This window comes from Amblyomma maculatum, chromosome 11 (genome assembly GCF_055883805.1).
Source record: "Amblyomma maculatum isolate TAMU_Amacu chromosome 11, ASM5588380v1, whole genome shotgun sequence".
In the NCBI taxonomy this organism is placed as follows: Eukaryota; Metazoa; Arthropoda; class Arachnida; order Ixodida; family Ixodidae; genus Amblyomma; species Amblyomma maculatum.
In genome coordinates, this window is record NC_139354.1 from 9,778,492 (window position 1) to 9,798,898 (window position 20,407).

Sequence of the window (20,407 nt, forward strand, 5' to 3'; positions counted from 1 at the left end):
TGTGTTCAGTGAGAAACCAACCAATGGTTTCTCCTCGTTTCTTCTTATCCGAGGAGTCGTCTTAAGAGAGTTACTGTATTTAAATAGGTGTGTGTGCGTGTGTGAGAGAGAGAGAGAGATGGGGGAGCTGAAGGCGCATGCATAAAATGTGAGCTTGAGTTCTCTGTTCTGAGCATAATGGGGATGTCGAGGAAGGAGCATGGTTTCACATGACCCACTAATGTGACCGTTTGGTTGTGTGATGGATTTGAATGGATGGCGCCGCGCTGCAACATGGGCGTAATGATGACTGCCGTTGCTGCTGCAGACGCGGCTGCTGGTGACGCACGGCATCTCGTACCTCCCGCAAGTGGACCAGATCATTGTGCTGCGGGACGGTCGCATTGAAGAGCAGGGCACGTACCAGGAGCTGTTGCAGCGCAAGGGGGCCCTGGCAGAGCTGCTACTGCACTTCCTGCGCGAGGAAAGCCAGGACGACGCACTGCTCCAGGAGGACCCCAACCTGGTCGAAGACCTGCTACTGCACATTGCCTCGCCCGAGATCAGCAGGTGCTGTACACCACCTTCCTCTCGTTCTCCCTCTCACATCATCTTTTTGCTCGGAAATTTGATTGTTGGCTTTATTCTCGGGTATATGAGTACTTCTACACTCGCTTGGATCACTAAGGCAAACTTTTGGTGTGGAAAAGTTTGGTTTTGCGATTTTGTTGCTATCTCTTCGTGTGATGGGCAATAATTGCAGGCAGCCTAATTCTGATGTGTGAGTTACAGAGTGTACTAATATATTCCAGGCAGTGTGCCCTGAATACAAGGAAGCTAGATTCTTTTTGTCATCGGAGCGTTCCATAAACCTTTGATAGCTGATGTATATTACAGTGAGGACAGTGCAGAGAGCTAAATGCTCTGCTTTTCATTAAAGAGTTCTCTCTCTGCGGAAAGGAGGATGATAGGTGTAGTTGCACATGGGACTTAAGACTTAAAAGTTAATTTTTAGTGGTCATGTCCAGAATTTGAAAGTTGAATCATATTATTCCACTGATCGTTGTCCCGTTCAAATTTGAAAATTTTGTGAGATCACATGCCTAAAACAAGCATGCAAAAGAGATGAAAATGTAGTTTTAAACAGCGTACAGATGAAAATCGGGAACGACTGCTTAAGGTGGGACGCGGGTCTTGCGCCCGTGTTCACAAACGCGCCTTGACTCAACGCTCCACCTCCATTCCGTGGAGTGGAGAAAACTGTTGCGCCTCCACTCTAGGGCTGATGTGGATTCATGAATGCCCCTCAGCATTTCCTCTGACGAGGTGCCCTCGAGAAACCCTCCTCCACAAGATTAAGGCCAAAATTTGCCCCAATAACTGCATGCTGCAGAGTGTAACACACTCATTCTTTTATGTCGAGTCTTCTAAACAGCTTTTGCAAGCAACTTTTATGTTTGCAGCTTAGTAAAATTTGTTTTGTGGGCTGCATGCGAAAGGCAGCTGTGACAAATAGCTTAAAATGCTTTTACATCTGGCAACAGCTGCTGCTGGTGATGTGGAGTTTACGTAGAACATGATGTAGGCTTTGAGAAATGATGTGAATACTTGTGTTTATTCAGGTTTGGTGTGAAATCTACGTTACGCGCACCCTTTGTTTTCGGAAGGCTTGGCGGCGAGCAATGAAAACGTGTGCTACTTCGCAGCGCGTTGCAATGCATGTACACTGAATTTGACTTGGAAGCAAATGTCACTTACAGTTTCTCAGCAAGTTGGGAGTCGCATTTGGAAATGTGGTTGGAAAGCCATGTCCTTTGTTGACTGCGAACATCCCTGCATAGAATGAGCAAACCAACGCACTCCCTCGACAGCACCGCGCATCCGAAGACTTACATACTTTTAGGCGACGGGCAAGCCATTGATGCTTGGGGTATAGCATGGATGTTTGTACAGCTCGATCGCGCCTCCAGTGCCCGAAATGTGCCCGCGCCACAGGAGTGTAATGCGATGTTCAACTACAGCACTGGTGTTGGCGGCTGATCGCGGTTATCTATGCTCGGCGTCAGCGGCAGGGACAGCAGGGAGCTAGCCCCGGCCGCATCTGTAAAGTGATAATGGGCCAGAAGTTCCGGTCACCGTCACGCAGCCGATTCTTTAGAGATGTTCAGTGCATCCTCGTTGTATTCGTGAAAATTTTTGCATACCGGCAGAATGAAGTCCACACAATGGGCAAGCGTTGCGACGTCTGCCATGTTTCCAAGCGGAGTGGTGATCTAGCGCCCAAGGTAGCGTCGTTGCCAACTTGCGCTTCTCGAGAAAACTCGAGTTTTCTCCTCCAGTGGAGGAATGATTCGAGTGGAGGTTGGTTTCTAAAGCGAAAAACAGGCCTCAAGGGCCGCTTGGAGTAGAAGTTCGAGTATTCACAAATAAGGTGGTTAGTCTTTAATGCGTTGAAGATGCACTCTCGCACCAACTTGCAAACAGTGGCACTAGCCCATTTCTTCAGCTCCTTACACCTGGGGTTCCCTCCCTCTCTCTCTCTCCTCCATTTGCAGGCAGCTGTCGGAACACAAGTCGGCGTCTGAGCTCTCGCTGTCCGAGCGTAAGGAGTTTCTGCGCAGCTTGTCGCGGCAGCTGTCTGAAACACACAGCCAGGACTCCAGCGTGCCAGCCCAAACTGCAGGAGGAGCGCTAGAACCTGGGAACCGTCGTTCAAGCGCCGGCTCCGAGTCAATGTCAGGCCGCTCACTGTCACGATCACAGTCGACACTGCGAAATGCAGCTGGTGACAAGGCACAGGAGGCTGGCACAAAGTTGGTGCAAGCAGAGGCGGCCGAGACCGGGCGGGTAAGTTTTCCGTTCAGTTGCATGTGCAAGCGTGCCAATGCACCTGTGTTTATGTCGTTTAGCGCACTTTTTTTATTTGTCTGGGTTTCTTTTTATTATTCAGAGTAGTGTGTGTATGGTAGTTTTTATGGGTTTATATGAAGATTTAACCTTTTTTCTCATCTTTATTCCCACATGTAAAGGAATTGGCAGTTAAATCGTGGATATGAACCTTTGCTAGTCACTAGTAAGAGGAGTCATTCTGGAACAAGGAGGTTAGCAGTTATAAAAATTGCCATTCCATGCTCTTTTTTGGTTCTTTTGGCATCTGTAGCTGCATCATCATCCCTTTTGGTGTTCTTTTTTTTTTTAAATTTGAAGTTATGAGGGTGTACTTGGGTGTTTAGAGAGAGAATACACTCTATTTGTGCTATCCAGCCTTGTTTGTAAACCTTAGGCTTTGTGCCGTTGGAATTCACAGGTGCTGTGGTGTGCGCTGATAGTCTTTGCCAAAAGTAATTGGGTTTGGTCATCGATTAACCCTTTCGCTGTCACAAACGTACCGGTACGTTTTCGTGTTCCCCCCCCCCCCCACTGTGTCACCGACGTACCGGTACATTCTCTGTCGTGCGTTCAAAACTTTGCACCTGAGTGCAAAGCTGGCGCGCTTGGACTGGCTGCGCCATCTGTCAAATCTTTCTACAAGTTGGTATTTTCGTCCCACGCTGTGTTGGTACGTACCGTATTTACTCGAATCTAGGCCGGCCACAATTCTAAGCCGAGACCCGAAAGTTAGTCCGCAGAGAAAAAAAACTTACCTCTATTGTAGGCCGACCGAAAAAACAACTGCGAACAAGAAAAACAGCACGCAAACGGAATTTATTTACATTATCCTGCTCAGTCATTGTCATCCTGGGCTTCCTTATCTCTGCCCTCCTCGTAGAGTGCGGTCTTCGGTGTCATCAACTGCATTGGAAATGCAGCACTTGCAGAATGCGCGCACAACCAGGCTTTCCGGGATATCATCCCAGGCTGCAGAAATCCAACTGGCCACGACTCCCAGCGATGCGCGCTTTACGCGACCTGTTGACGTAAGCTCGCGCTCTTCACCTAGCCAGTCCACATAGTATTTGTGTAGCCAGCCGATCTTTGAAAGGCTTATTAAGGCATACATCTAGAGGCATACATGAGCACACGAGAAGACAAGGCCAAAATGGCAGCCAGTGCTCCTGAGTGCTTGCATTCCGGTAAATTTACTGTAGTTACTCGCGTAACAAACCCACTCTCATAATGAACCACCCACCCTCCGATTTTTGCCTAAGAATTAAAAAAAAGGCGGCGTCAGCGCATCCCTCGTTTCGCTCTATCACGGTCCACAATGCGTTTCGTCAGTGCGCCAAGATGCTGCGCAGCGATAGCATCGAGATGCGTTTATGTTGGCTGTAGCAAGAGGGGGGAAGTGAACTTGGCAGAGTGCCAGTGCTTGTCCGTTTGGGCAAGCCTCGTTTTCAGTATGTTCGCTTTATCATGCCATGGGCGATTGGGGCGGGTGCCATCTACTGCCACTCAATCATTGGAGCGCACGATAGCAGCAAACACCTTTTAAAGCAAACGATGCTTAAAGCCGGCGTCATGATCCCGGCTGACTGCGTGCTCTCGTTGACATGGGTGGAAGAATGGACGACTCGCAAATAGTAATAATTGTTTCACAGGAAGGGAAAGGCGCAGTATCTGTCACACTTGTTTCTGATTGATTGATTTATAGGAAGGGAAAGGCGCGGTAACTGTCTCGCTTGTTTTTATGTGGACACCTCAACCGCGTCGTAAGGGAAGGGAGGAAGGTGGGAGTGAAAGTGGAAAGAGAGAAAAATGAGCCGTAATGGAGGGCTACGGAGTAATTTCGACTACCTGAGGATCTTTAACGTGCGCTGACATCGCACAGCACACGGACGCCTCTTCGTTTCGGCTCCATCGAAACGCAGCCGCCGAGGTCGGGTTCGAACCTGGGTACTCCGGCACGGTAGTCGAGCGTCTTACCACTGCACCACCCCGGCGGGGCCACTTGTTTCTGTGGACACTTGAACCGCACCATAAGGGAAGGGAGGAGGGTGGAAGTGAAAGTGAAAAGAGAGAAAGAGGAACCATAGTGGAGGGCTAGGCAGTAATTTCCACCACCTGAGAATCTTTAATGTCGCAGGGGCTTCCTCCAGCACAGTACTGTATTTTCCAGTCTATAAGACGCACACCTCATATTTAGGCTTTAGGCTTTCAACAAAAAAATCAGTATATAAGATGCACCCTTGTATGAGATGCACCTAAATTTATTGTTTAGGGCAGTAGAACTTGAAAATATGTGCTTGCCTAACCATCTCGGGCTATATGTGCCTGAAATAAAATGTGTTATGTGTGCTTGTGAATGAAAGAGAAAAAAAGGAGGCAACACCTATGCGCGAAAAACTCTCCCGTAGTGAGAGCAGAAACACTTTACTATTACTCAAGTCCTTGAAAGGCTTCATCTTGGTACATGGTCGCCAATTTGCGCAACAGTGCTCAGGCGTCCTCTTTGTGCTCATAATCACTGCGCTGATTGTCAACCGCGCGCGGGCGCTTTCACGCATGCGGCAAAGCTCATGCAGGAAGGAGAAAACACACGTGCAATAGCCACCAAACAATGTTGTAAATCGTAATTGGAAAAAAAGTCTGCTCTATCTGGCTTGTACTGGCAGCATGGAAAGTGCAAATAGCATGGACGTCGCTGCCTTCTGGCATTCTATTCTGTCAGTGAAAAGGTTGTACAATTCGAGAACACCGTAACGACTAAATATTGTAATCGCAGGCGTTGCTACTGTTACCGTTTAATGATAAAGTTCACCTATGAACATTGCTCAAAACGAAAAAAAAAAAGAAAAATGCACACAAGTCGCATTATTGTATTGGACGCACTCCCGAAAATTTTGTAAAAACAAACGCATCTTATACACCGGAAAATACAGTATTCCGGCATCTTACCACTATACCACCGCGGACGACTCGCAAGAAAAAAAAAAACACCGCATAACCCTGAGCGCCTATCCAAAGTCTCAGCCTTTAATTTTTTTTTTTTCCCGTTGCTGCGCATCAAGCCGTCCAGATGTGCTATCCGCTGCCGAAATGGCTCGCGCTCGAATTAGCGGGCTTTTTTGCACACAGATCTCTATTGAGCTTGGCCAGACCAAGTAGTGTAGTTTGAATTATCTGAAAATTCGAATTATCGAGGTTTGAATTAACAAGCGGTCACTGTATTGTAGTGTTCGCCTTTTAATGATAGTTCAAGTACTGTTAAACCTCTATGTGTTGAACCTTCATGTAGCGAGTTCTTCTGTATTACGAAGTTTTTCAATTCCCCAACATCGGCCCCATTGAAGTGCGTGTAGGAAAACTCTATAAACGAACGTGTCAGGGGGTTGACCTTGATATAACGAACTCATGGCGCTGACAGCATGGGCAGAGGCATATTATTTTATATTATTTTTGGGTAGCCTCACCATAATATATATGTTTCTTAGCTAGTGTTGAATTACTGAAAGTTTGGCAGAACTCCACAAGTTTAAGGACGATAAAGCACGAACTGAAATGAGAGGAACATCTACTATAACAACGGGAAACCGCAGTTGATACAACGCGCATGTTTCAGCGCCGACGCGACATCTACATGGCAGACGTCGCAGTGTTCGCTGCTTTCACTTTCGGAACGTAACACAGTAGTAGTTCCTGCTTAAAAAGGGCAAAAGAATAACAGAGCAAAGAAAAATGACAGTGTACATCCATCACTGCTGTACGGTTCCTCGCATGACCCCGACAGTAGGTAGCAGGAACAGCAGAGTACACTGGCGACGCGAGGCTGAGTCGGTTCCCTGGGCAGATAGTGGTGGGCGAGCGAGAACATGAGTGAAGATGCAGGCAGCTCTTTGCTCGGCGTTGTCGCAAACGTGGTGCTTTCCCCCCAGGGTATTTCCTTTTCCTCTACCTCCTTCATCCCCATTTCCCCGCGCCCTTGTTGCCGTCATAGTCATGCTGCGCTATCAGCGCAATCGCGAAACATTTCACTACTTCTACAACTTTGAGTAATTCTGATTTACTGTAAGCACTTTCAGGTGGTTTTCCTTACATTCAATTCTTAATTTGGTTTTCACTATGCACGGGCCTTCGGGGTCTTCAAGCGAAAACTGCATATAACAAAAACCTGGATGTAACGAAAAATTGCGGTCATTTTACAGTTTCGTTATAACCAAGTTTACCTGTAGTGTAGAAAAACCCATTTTGGTGGTTTTTGAATTTCAGAACTATGAGAGGTCTTGTTTATATCATAGGGAAATTGCTTCTGAACCTTCTTAGCATTCAAGAGGTCATCTGTTTTCAGGGCTGTCAGTGTTCACTCGTTTCCTCTGTGTGCTTTCGCTAAGCCTGTGTCCTTGGGTGTTCAGGAGTTGCAGCTCTGCCTTCTAGGAGTAAAGAGTGTGATAAAGTATCGCTTTCTCTGACTGCCTTGTGCAGGTGAAGTGGCGGGTGTACTTTGCCTACTTTGGGGCCATTGGAGCAGCCTGGATGGTGCCCATTGTCATGATGAACCTTGCCTCGCAAGCCTTCTCCATCGGCTCCAATCTCTGGCTCACTGCCTGGAGCAATGACCCACCTCTGCCTGATGGATCGCAGGATATCGGCAAGCGGGACCTGCGACTTGGAGTCTACGGCGCGCTCGGCCTGGGACAGGGTGAGGGAGAAAGGGGGTTCGTAGTTAGCCTACACTGGAGTCGAAGTGCGAATTCAGTGTTTTAACACATATAGCGTTAAAAGCGCCATTCACATAAAATCTGCCATTGGCGCTAGGGCATTCACATTTCCATTGTGAATGAAAAATTGCGGTCATGGCTCTGGCAGGTGGTACCTGGCAGCTGACATGGCCAAGCAGTGAGTGAACGTACGATTGCCTGACATTACTTTTGGCAGGGGCTACCTACCCGTGCCTTTCCTTTCATATATGGGACGGTGATTTTAGAATCGGCCTGCCAGGACATTTGAATTCACGTTACCCAGAGTTTCAGTGTCCCCCATAATTTTCTTTTAATATGCAGGCATTGAGAATGAAGAAACAAAAATGCAGCAAGTCCTTTTTAATTCCACCTCTTGTTTGGACAGCTGGTTTATTCATACTGGTGCTTTTCGTCCATCAACATCGAGGGTAATTAGACTGCTCTGGTTGATTTGAACCCCGCTTGGCTGAAACAAATTTTAGGCTTGCTTCAATTTGTCCAGTGCTATCTGTAGTAGGCCACATGGTTTTGCAGTACTTCAGAATGATGTGCAACGAATTTATAGCGTAAGTGGGCTTTTCAACGTTGCTTCCTCAATAGCAATCGTGGCATTCGTTCACAGCTGTTAACGGGGTGCAGTTTTTAATGCACAAGCACTTCTTGCCTCATCAGTGGCATTATTAGAGCGTGTGCTCATGAACTCTCACGTGAGAACAAAAATTGCTCCCCCCCCCCCCCACCGGGGCTCAAACTGCTGTCCTTCCGTATTCCAGCTGAGTTCACTAGCCATAACCTCTCGGCAAACCTGTCCATGATTCTCCTTGTTTAGCATAAAGACGCCGGAGGGCATTGATGGAAATACAAATAAAAATGTAAAAATAAGAATTTAGAACTTGCAAAAAAAATGTAAAAATGAAGTAAATTACAAAATAAAAAGGAAAAAGCCAATAACTGTGGCACCATGTCTGGTGTCACAACAAAAGCAGCCACAAAGCTCATCCTTCACATTTCTCCAGTGTAGGTTTGGCAGTTTCTTACTTTTGTATTTTTCTTATTTGTCAATGCAGTTTTTCATGAATATACAATGCACTGAGTCATGTGCGTGTGCAGGGGTGACAATCCTGCTTGGCTCGCTGGCCCTCTCCCTGGGCAGCCTGAAGGGTGCCATGCTGCTTCACAATGGCCTGCTGCACAACATCCTTCGCTCGCCCATGTCCTTTTTTGACACCACTCCCCTGGGCCGCATTGTCAACCGCTTCTCCAAGGTTTGGGTCCTGCTTGCTCGTCACTCGATGAAGCGGCTGCACCTTAAATAAGGGATCTGTAGCAGAAGGCTATCTGTTCAGTGTGCAAACTCAATGTCTAATGCAGATGCAGCTTGCTCAGGTTAATATAAAAAATTAGAACCCTATTTATACGGTTTTGAAGAGAGTGAAAAAAAAAAGCAGCATAAGAGGTGGGAAGCATGAGACCCTGGAAATACGACAAAATGAAAATTGACAGTAGTGGCAGAACGCATATTTATTGCTGTGCTAGTGCTTGGAAAAAGTCGTGGAGCGTAGTCTGCCGAATTTTCTCGCACCCGTGAGCACAGTTCACTTCTCCAGAACTTGCAGCGCTGTGTGGTTTGCAATCGTCACTTGAGCTAACCTTCTGAGCAGACGTAATACACTGCAGTCCACGTAAAGGTTACTTTCAGCAGTTCATCAACACTGTTGTACGCATCGACACACTCAATCATGATCTTGTCGGCGGTCAGAACCACGGAGGTCGTTGTGGCATTGTTCGTAGAAACAGTCACGTTCGTGGTTTACGTGGATGGGATTGCGTGTCACACTCGCGCACTGCACGCTATCCCTTTTGGCGACAGCTGCGAAGGATTCCTAATGCATGGAGCTCTATGGGAGCCATGCCGGGACTCATTCACGGCAACATAGCATTTGGAAAACGCAGTACACGGGAGCACATTTGTGGGGTTATGAAGGAAAGCAATCAAAGAACAGGTGAATCTGACTAGCTATCGTATCACTGGCGAGCTCTGGACAGATGTGTAGTGGATTGCAGTTGCTCCCTATCCTGGTTATATCAAACTCTACAGGGATTGCAAAAGAATACTTTGGTACTAAAGTAATTCAGTGTAGTTTACAATATGGCAGTTAGTAACCCTCTCTGTGAACTAGAAAGCAAGAATACATAGCACCCACACTAATGACTCTGCAACGTCTGGTGTGCTCACTTCGAAGCCAGAACAGATGGTGCTTGGAACTAGTATTTGCCTATAGTTGGAGATCTAGTGCGGTCACCAGTGCTCTATTCATAGGACCTCCCTTAAAATTAAGGTACCATTCGATCCCGGCCTCTGTGGCCGCTTTTCGATAAAGGAGAAAAACAAGGCGCCTGTGTGCTATGCAATGTCAGTGTACGTTAAAGAATCCCAGGTGGTTGAAATTTCCGGAGCCTTTTCCACTGTGGCGTCTCTCATAGCCCGAGTTGCTGTGGGACGTTAAACCCCATAAACGAAACCAAACCTAAGGTACAGTTCGTTTCTGCAGTGCCTTCGACAGTACTGTGAGCAAAGCATGTCAGGGGAAGGTCACCACGAGGAGTTTATCATCTATTTTGGCTTTTCCCCATTACAATGGTTTTGTGTTAGGATGAGTGCTAGAGGCTGAAGGCTGCTTTGCAACAGTTGTGCAATCTGAAGGTGCTTAAGGCCGTGCAGCCGATGCGTTTCTTAGTGCCATTAAGAGAAACAGCACTTGCCGAGGTGGTGCGCTTTCGATATAGTGCAAGATGTTGTGACGAACAGGAGTTTGATAGATATGAACAAACAGTGCTGTACCTAGCTTGAGATTTTCAGGGAGGGGATTTTCTGACTGTTAAGCTCAGAAATAGACTTTAAATCCAGCCCCTGCTTAAGCAATGATTTGATACACCTGACTAGGTAGTATTTTTCGGTATAGCTTGGGATGTCTGCAGTATCGGTCAGTTTATGAACTGAACTCTGTGTTATTTTAGTTGGAAGGCGTTTGTGAAATTTGTAATGTGCCTACCGCGCCCGTGGAGTGCTGCTAGCCTGCTATCATCGGTGGGTGCGAACACCAATGTCAAAAGCTTTCATGCCGTTCTGGAACACGCTGTGCCATTAGCCTCAGAGCTAAAAAAATTTGGTTTCATAGTCTTGTCAGTTTGTCTTATTTCCATGAGGTGATTTCGAACCACCTGTGAAATTGCCATAGGTGTTTAGAATGGCTGCCTCCGTCAGAGCTGCACGGGTGTGAAATGTGACAACTCTCGCGGTCTAGCTGTTCCCACGATTGATTTGTCGATTATTAAGGTTGCAGTGCCCCTACGGATGCTGCCTCATCTGCGGCTTTATTAGTTCACAGGGTGAAGGAGATCTGCAAAACCAGCCCAAAACATTGGCAGCAGTGCCTTGGATAATCTCACTGGGGCCTGTTTTGAAAGGGACATTGACATTACCAATGTGATCCTTCACGCTTGTAGGGCTTTCATGTAATTTGTGCAGGATTTGGTGCCGACTACACGGGGAACAATTCAGCCTGCTGTTTTTTGCTGTAAAGCCGAGATTGTTTTCTTTAGCTGAGAAGCTGTATGAGCTAGTACCACATTTGGCTGTATCTAACATATTCTTATATAGTCGTCTGGCAACTGGGGTTGACTGCTATGGCACCCTTTTAATTGGTCAGATCCCTCTGTGTGACAGCCTGTTCTAAAGGGTACGGCCTCATCGTCATCACGACCTACTGAGCCCTATGGATGTAGCTGTGAAGCCTAGCCTCACTTTTCCTTGGGACAGGCGGTTAGATATACTCGTCTAGCAAACGACCAGTTTACTATTGTTGTTTACTCGGGTACCAGACTGCCTCATTTCCTTGACTGCTAAGTTCTAACACACAACAGCTAGAATTTATTTTTTTTAGATTCGCAGTACCCATATAAGCAACTAACAGATCTTTCTGCATATGCATCCACTTTTTGTAAGTACCACCATCAGTCAAAAATGGTTAAATTGCTGCTCAGCTCATGTGCATTACATTTGCAGGGCACAAACTGCGTGGAAGCATGATGAGCATGGTAGTCGAAAAGGTGAGGGGATGATGAGAAAGTTGTGCTTCCGCTTGCCACAGGACGTGGACACGATGGACCTGACCATCCCGATGACGGTGCGGTCGTGGCTGATGTGCTTCCTGCAAGTGATCTCCACCCTGCTCATCATCACCCTGACCACACCCATCTTCCTGGCGGTTGCAGTGCCTGTCTTTGTCCTCTACTACCTCATCCAGGTCTGTGGCACGGCTGTGCACGTGCTTTTTGACAGGCAGCGTTTTCTGTTGCGTGTGCCTAATCACTGACAGAATGCGAGGGATGTCTTACTGTCACCCTAATAGAAAACATGCCCCTCCACAACTTCGTTGAATTTTGCCTACAGAGTACCAAGCGGTTTGGAAGTTGCTGCATTTTATTTACAGTGCCTTTAAACGGTTGCAGGGTATTACATGAGAACATAAGTGAAGGTAACTGATTGATAAATTATCAGTAAATAAAAGGTTGTAATGAAGTGGCCCATGAAACAAGTAAGAGTGGCATTGTTTGCGTCAAAATAGTGCTTCATTTCAACAGGATAGTTAAGCTGGTGAGTTAGTGATAATTTATCCAGAAAAACGCGCTTGTTCCTGGGGTTTCTTCCTTTCGTCCCCGTTTGTTTGCGCTGTTTTTTATTTTGGATAATGCCTCATTTCGCAGGTATGCCTCGTAATAATAGAAGCTGCATATTGCAAAACCTACAAATATTGAACGCACAAAACTGCACCAAGAATAACAGGACATCAGAGTGGTACGAATCTCGAGCAGAACTTGCAGAGATGGACGCTGGCTATTCTCATGAGCAGGTGGCCACATAATGTTCACTCATTATTTTTCAGTATTAATGATCCAGCATAATCATCATTTTCCAGTATTATAAAGTAAAGGGGAAGCTGCACCCTATTTCGAATGGTGATGTCTGACTGTAATTATTATTTTAATTGCTTAGTTTTACAGTCGAACCCAGATAGTATATTGAACTCGAATGGGATCGCAAAATAGTTCCATATATCGATAATTCGATATACAGAAATCGGCTTGAGACGCCACTTGCGATCGTGAAAAATGATACTGTATTTGTCGCATAATCAACCCACTTGCATAAAGCGGTATTCACAAGGAGTCTTTCGGGGAGTGGGTGCGGGGGCAACGTGTTGCCCCCGGCCCCTCCCTTGCTCCCGCATTCACATGGGTGACGAAGTACGAGAGGGCTGTCACTGTTGCCAGATGACAGAGGCTCGGCATGTACCAAGGAGAGTGGTGTCTGCTCTGTCTGCCTCGCTCCTTACCGCAGCTGGGTTCAGTGTGCATTGTTGAAATTTTGAACTCTGGTTGTATGGATGGGGCGGAGAAGGCATGAGGAAGCCGGAGACAGGTTTATGATAAAGTAGCGAGGATATTTTATATAAAATATCGCATCACTTCAATGTCAAAATAAGAGCATAGAGACAAGGTAGGCATCAGAGCCACGACAGGAACAGACTAGATTGCATAGCCTCACTCTTTTTTCCATTACTACTAGGTCTTTAGATGAGGAGTGCAGTTACTTCAAAAATGAAATAAAATTGAAGTATTTTATTTACTTTGCTGAATATACTACAACGCAGGCTGCCAGCCGCAGCTTGAAAAACTCCCTGTATCTATTCTTCACACGGCGATCGGGCCTGAGCATTCGCGGAAGCAGTATGAGATTTCTAATTTGTGCACAAAAAGCAATGTATTAGAACAAAATAATTACATACCACATATGTCAGTAGCATTTTACGAATCATAGGCACTGAAATTGGCGGGAAAAAAAAAATGTTACATGAAACTTGCAACAAAAAAAAAAAAAAGAAAGTTGAGTGCGAAACAAAAGATTTGAAAACGTCAAGAAAAACGTTACATCGAAAGGTGAGGCAGTGCAGTTAATTATTTTGCACGTTTTTCTACGGTCATGCCATGTTTTGCAAGAATATTCAGTTGCTTCAGAAAGTTGCGGCACAGTGATTGCGTATAATTAGTGGTGCGGCAGAGTGGCAACGCCAGAAGTTGTGGTCTTGCACTGGATAAGCAGGCGTGTACCAAATTAAATCGAGCATTTTAAGCATACAGTCAATGTTACCAAAAAAGCAGTTTTATACATGCGCAAAAGTATCGGACCAAAATTTGCATTATCCGGGTTCGACTGTACTAGAGTTTCTAGGTTGTGCATTAGCAGTCATAGCTGTGTGTCTTGGCATAATCTTGCTCCTCTCTTTCCTCCTTTGTGGTGGCAGGCATTCTACGTGGCCACCTCGCGACAGCTCAAGCGTCTCGAGTCGGTAACGCGGTCACCCATCTACACCCACTTCTCGGAGACGCTGTCAGGCGTGAGCACGATCCGGGCTTATGGCGCCCAGGAGCGCTTTGTGCAGGAGTCGAACCATCGCGTTGACCACAACCAGATGTGCTACTACCCGTCCACCATCTCCAATAGGTGCTCAACCCTCTTCTGCTTCTCCCGTTGAATTAAGAGAGACAATTTTTGGCAGTAGTGTGAACAGAATGGCGGGACCAGAGCTTACGGGGTGAAAAAAAGAAAACATAGGAAAACATAGGTAGACGAATCAATTGTGTCAGTGCAACACTTGTTTCTTTTACTTTGCTGAGCTTGTTGTATTTTCTAGCATAGAACATTTTTTTTTTCTCTGACTGGTACTCATACAGTTTGAGTTTTTTGTCTTTGCACACACATGCATGTACGCACACACACGCTCATGCATGCTCACATTGTGGCTCACAAAACTTGAACCAAGGATAAAAAAAAATTACTGATGGTTTAGCTCTGGTTAACCCTAGTTGAATTGTGAAGGCAATGGTGGAAGCTTCTTTTGCCTGCTACATTATTCCCCATCACGCCCTATCAGTGTAAGGTACTACATTATTGGGGACACTTAAGCTCATCCTTTAAGGGTATGACGCGAGAGCGTTAGCTACCAGCCCACATAAAAAATCATGCTTTAACCAAGCTGTATGGACTTTGTCTGTGTGTTGTAGGGGTAACGAGAATGCAAACAATTCTGGCAGGCTGATTCTGATATCACCCTCCCATATGAAAGGAGTGACCCGAGTTGGCAGCTCCTGCCCATGCCGGCTCGGGGACCATGGACACGGACACGGCGCACAGCAACAAGCGGTTAGACGTGGCGTAGTATTAACGCGATAGCGTTAAGGGCCCCCGTCTCGCAGAAAAGTCGGTGTCGTCGGCAGCGGCCGCCGTCCCGCGTCGTCCGGCGTTGGCTGTGAGCGAAAAATCCCAGAAGCATTAATAAATAAAAACGAGTAGAAAAAATCGCCGACCTGAGGAATCTAACGTGGGCCTCCGGCGTGCGAGACGAGCACGCTAACCACTCCGCCACGCCAGCTAGATGGTTTGAAATGGACAAAGGTGCGTCTATTGATTGCGGTGTTGTCTCAGAAATGTCCCTTAAAGAAGTGTATTGCAGCGTATAATAATAATTATGAGCATGTAAGTTACAGAATTACAGAACACGCAGTTCAGCGAGTGGCAAATTATTTTTCCGCTGTACTTCCTCTTCACTTGGCGTGCACGTAGCGCCATCATGCGTGTGGCGCACGGAATAAGGTAGACAGGGCATGGCCTCCGAGATCTTCATCGCGCCGGCTCGGATCGGCAACGATGTTAGAACAAGTAATTACCGAACAGTCATGCTTTGGACAAGTTAACAAGTGTCTTTGTGTTAACTACGTCTTTGTGTCACTCAAAAGCGTGACAAGCAAATGAGTAGACTGTGCGAACGGGGTGTGATAACGCTATCGCGTTCCATTCTTAAAGGCGAAGCTTAAGCGTCCTCCAAATGTTTTGCTTTCGCAATAAAAGTGGTGCGGCGAAGTTTGGTGAGACCAGCGGCGTATCATTTTCCATCATGTGTAGTGTTTCTTAGAGTATTTTTACATGCTGCTCAATTAGTTAACTAAGATGAATTCTGCAAAATCTTTATTATTCAGTTTGGGGCCAAGTAGGTTTCATCAAGTTTTGGAGAGGGTCGGAAAACAACCTATCCAGCTTTTTGTACTATAACACACCTCCAAGATGGCCGTTTTCTTTATTTGAAGAAAGCCTGTGAAATATGAAAAGAAAAATTGTTACAGGACTGCGCTCGTACATTATAATATTGCAGCGCTCCCAACAACATTTGGACGAACGAAACGTGTGCTCTGCCAGCTGCACCATGACACAAGTGAAGGAAACCAAGCCTGCCTTGAATTAAGCAACTTTAGTGCTTTCTCTTCCTTTTTTGTTTTGCCAGTGTAATAGCTTGATAAAATCTCCTTCCGAATTGGCTGTCGATGGCCTGCTCATCGCTTATCGCTGATAGTGGCTTGGACTTTCTGTGCTCCAGCAGATTTTGCTGATGCAGTGTTGAGATTATGCTGACTGGGACAACGGCCTCTTGTTTCGAGAAGGCAAGCATGCATGCTTCATTGATTCAAAACACGTTTGGTAGCGCTGCGTTACGGTAGCACAAGGCTGCAGTCATGTGGTATTTTTATCCTATTTCGTGAGCCTCCTTTAAATTCTGGACAAAATGATCATCTAGGAGGTATGTTAGTAGAAAAAAACTGAGTCGGTTGTATCTAAAGCCCCTCTACTACTTACTGAAGAGCACCTGGCCCTAAACTGAATGTTTTGTATAAATCATCTTAGTTAACTAAACACATGAAATATAAAACGTACTCGGAGAAACACTACATGACACTAAAGATTTTGTGTAATTCATCTTAGTTTAAAAACTAATCACATGAAATATATATAAAACATACTCTGAGGAGCGCTGCATGGCTAAAACTGAAATGTTGTTGGTTTCAGCCACCTGCAGTGCTCTACTTTTTTTAAGTCCTTGGTTCAAGTTACGTGAAACAGTCTATATAGATATGCTATGTTTCAAGTGTCCAGTTATGCCTATGCCTAAGATTTCAGCACAACACACGCAAAGAAATTGTGGGGTACAAATGCACAAAAGTTTTTCTTTTTGTGCGGCATTTTTTTCTTTCTTTTTTCGCTCACTATTCTGGTCGCATGCATTGCTTCGTGTCTTCTTTATGTGGCACCAAGCCTTGGCATTGCTGCGTAAAGAAAGTGTCTCCTCATATTGGTCTAATCTTTTTCCTCTTTCAAGGTGGCTTGCCGTGCGGCTGGAGTTCTGTGGCAACCTAATTGTGTTGTCTGCAGCACTGTTTGCTGTCTTTGGCAGCGATCACCTGGACGGGGGTCTTGTCGGTCTGTCTCTCTCCTACGCGCTCTCCGTAAGTTCATTGGGCATGACATCAGTGATGGGAATTAGCATTCTTGAAACTTGTTGAGGAAAGCAAAGTAAAGAATTTGTTGCATTGATTCCAAAACTGCCGCAGTAAAAAAGCAAGCTTGCTTGTTATTTTTAACTGTCTGCGTAAAGCGAGGTGCCCGCGTGCTGTGCGATATTAGTGCACGCTGTATAACTCCAGGTGGTCGAAATTTCCGGAGCCCTCCATTACGGCATTTCTCATAGCCTGAGTCGCTTTGGGACAGTAAACCCCATAAACTAACCAACTTATTTTGAACTGTCACGAAATAGACCTCTGTGCTTTGAGCATTTTGTGGGGCATGTATCAGTCACTGTCTGCCCAGCAGGACATTGGCACCTACTGGTGTTTTTTGCATTCTACGTGAACGTAATGCAGCTGTGTTCAAAGTGTGTGTGTGCATTCCTACCCTTTTGGATTGCTTTTATGCTCGATGCACAGCTGTAGCCTCGTGATGGCACTTTCCTAGTTGCACAAAATCCTCTGGTTTGCTTTTTTCCCTAGAGAGCGTGTTGGGTGGTGAGGACATAAAGTATTGGTTCTGATTGTTCTGCTTGTGCATTGGATTGAGCCGCACGCACCGTCTCCCTTTTTCTCTCGGCCAGATCACGGCCACCATGAATTGGATGGTGCGCATGAGCTGCGAGTTCGAGACCAACATTGTGGCTGTTGAGAGGATCATGGAGTACACCCGCTCACCCACTGAGGTGAGTGCACGTCGGTTTTCCATTTTGTGGTTACTTTACACCGCGGTGCTGAATAATGAGATCTCAGCAATAATTTTCCCTGGATGTTGCGCGACTGTTAACATCTATACTGTGGTGACCCTGTGCGCAGGCTGCCTGGGAAATTCCAGAGGCCAAGCCTCCCCTGGAGTGGCCCCAGGGCGGTGAAGTGCAGTTCCGGAACTATGGAACGCGCTACCGTGAGGGCCTGGAACTCATCATCAAAGACATCACGGTCTCCGTCCATCCAGGCGAGAAGGTGCTCCGTCTGTTTTTGTCGACTAGTTGACCTGCTGTAGAAATAAAGTGGAATTGAGGAAGTATTCAGAGACTTTAAATGGGAGCAGTTAGGGATAAGGGTAGATGGAGAATACCTCAGTAATCTGCGATTTGCTGATGACATTGCCTTGCTAAGTAACTCGGGGGATGAACTGCAAGTAATGATTGATAACCTAGACAGGAAAAGTAGAAAGGTAGGCTTAAAAATCAATGTGCAGAAGACTAAGGTAATGTTCAGCAGCCTCGGGAAGGAACAGCAGTTTACGTTAGGTAGCGAAGCACTGGAAGTAGTAGGCGAATATGTATACTTAGGACAGGGAGTAACCGCAGATCTGAACCATGAAAGCGAAATAACCAGATTAAGATTAGGATGGAGGGCATTTGGCAAGTATTCGCAGATTATGACTAGCAGCTTATTGGTTTCGCTCAAGAGGAAAGTATATAGTAACAGTTGCGTCTTACCTGTGGTCACCTGTGGGGCTGAAATGTGAAGGGTAACGAAAAAAGCTTTACTTAAGTTGAGGACAACGAAGGGAGCTATATGGAACAGAACATGGTACATGTAACGTTAATAGGAAACACGAAGATTGGGTAAGAAGCAAAGTCAATTTAATGATATTTAATAACATGGGCATGCATGTAATGAGAAGAGAGGATAACAGATGGCTGGGCTGGGTAACGAATTGGATTCCAAGGAAACGAAAGAGTTACAGGTGGGCGGCAGAAAGTTAAGCAGGCAGATGAGATTAAGAAGTTTGCGGGGAATGCAGCTAACACAGTGCCGGGTTAGTTGGAGTAATTGGGAGAGGCCTTCACTCTGCGATGGATATAATTCAGCTGATGGTGATGATGATGGTGTCTAAAGCAAGCTCAAATGGCCAATTTAAATCAGCCACACGAGTCATGCAATTCATTGGCTGCATCAGTGACCTCTTTGGTCACTCTAAGTGCACAATAAAGAACTCCAGGTGGTGAAAATTTCCGGATCCCTCCGCAATGACATTTCACATAGCTTTGGTCGCTTCAGGGTGTTAAACCCTGTAAACTACACCAGACCAAACCAAATAATTTCACGTAGTCCATTGGTTACAGAGAGTGGAATTTATTCTGTTGTCATATTCTTTCTTCTCCATCTTCCTTGCATCTTCCTTCCATCTACCTGATGCTAACGCTAATCTTTTATCACATTAATTTAACATTTTTCATGCTTAAAGTCTCTGGGTGGCTTTCGCTGTACTCTGCAGGTGGGCATTGTGGGCCGGACAGGTGCGGGCAAGAGTTCGTTGATGCTGTCACTCTTCCGCATTGTGGAGCCCGCCCAGGGCACCATCCTGATTGATGGCGTTGACGTCTCCAAGATCGGCCTGCACGACCTCCGCTCCAAGTTGACCATCATCCCGCAGGCAAGCTTCGCACCTGTCTTTTGGGGACATGGTTTTTCCGCTCGCTACGCAGTCTCGTCACAAGTATTTGAAGAAATTGTTTTGAGTTGTATTGCTGTCATTTTTGCCTTCTAGTGTGAAGCTCTGGGAGCACACTTCACCTGTGTGTTTAAACATAGAAGTAATGTAGGTGCGGGGACTGGGAACGGAAATAATATTTCTTGAATGTGGGAGAAAAGGGAATACAGTAACTAAGCAAACGCTAGAAACCTGTTTTACTCTGAGTGGTAACTTGTATCGCTTGCTGGGCACGTGTATCGTCCAAATTTTCAAATGCATCATGCGTTTGGAGGATTTGGTGAGGCGGAGCTAATTTCTTACAAGAATGCGTTTTGCTACGTGAAAGAGGGGTGCATAACTAGAGCTTTGCTATAGTCAGAAAAATTTAGTGGGGAAAAATGCCAATTCCCTTATGCTGTATATATGAATTGCAAACACATTATCCACATTGAGTTTAAACTGTTCGCAAAACGGTGCAACATTCTCTTCCCTTCTTTTTTTTTTAGGCTAAGCGAATATTCAATAATTTCAAATATTCAGTTCGATAATAAAGTGCAGTAAAATCTACCTAATTCGAACTCTGAATTTGGAATTTTGGAGACACCGCTGCTGCTGCTGCGTCACACTGCGAGAAAGGCCATGGGGAGGTGCCTGCAATTTCGGGGGGCAAATTTGTGAGAGTGGGCACAAATTAAAGCACTTGACGAAGCTGGAAAGAATTTTTGTTGCTTAGTTTTGTTTTCAAGTGTATAGACAAACCATGGTTCAGGCTTTCATTAGATGAAATTACTGTGTTACAAGAGGTTTGTTCTTGACAGTTTTTTGCGGTCTTTCGATAATACGAACTTTTGGATAATTTGAATATTCTTCCTGGTCCCTTGAATAGATGAATGCGATTTCGCTGCATTTGTTAAGTCTTTTATTCTTTATTCAA

The 20,407-nt window shown here is 45.8% G+C and overlaps 1 protein-coding gene across 1 annotated transcript in view; it reads left to right on the plus strand.

The window, feature by feature from the left end:
- MRP (Multidrug-Resistance like Protein 1) overlaps window positions 1–20,407 on the plus strand; it is a 71,268-nt gene that overhangs the window by 43,095 nt on the left and 7,766 nt on the right. Inside the window, exons 16-25 of the mRNA XM_084584053.1 lie at window positions 308–549; window positions 2,535–2,826; window positions 7,339–7,555; window positions 8,706–8,860; window positions 11,747–11,902; window positions 13,961–14,160; window positions 16,865–16,991; window positions 17,633–17,734; window positions 17,865–18,011; window positions 19,276–19,434. Coding sequence (XP_084440179.1) covers window positions 308–549; window positions 2,535–2,826; window positions 7,339–7,555; window positions 8,706–8,860; window positions 11,747–11,902; window positions 13,961–14,160; window positions 16,865–16,991; window positions 17,633–17,734; window positions 17,865–18,011; window positions 19,276–19,434 — 1,797 coding nt within the window. The remainder of the gene's footprint in view (window positions 1–307; window positions 550–2,534; window positions 2,827–7,338; window positions 7,556–8,705; window positions 8,861–11,746; window positions 11,903–13,960; window positions 14,161–16,864; window positions 16,992–17,632; window positions 17,735–17,864; window positions 18,012–19,275; window positions 19,435–20,407) is intronic.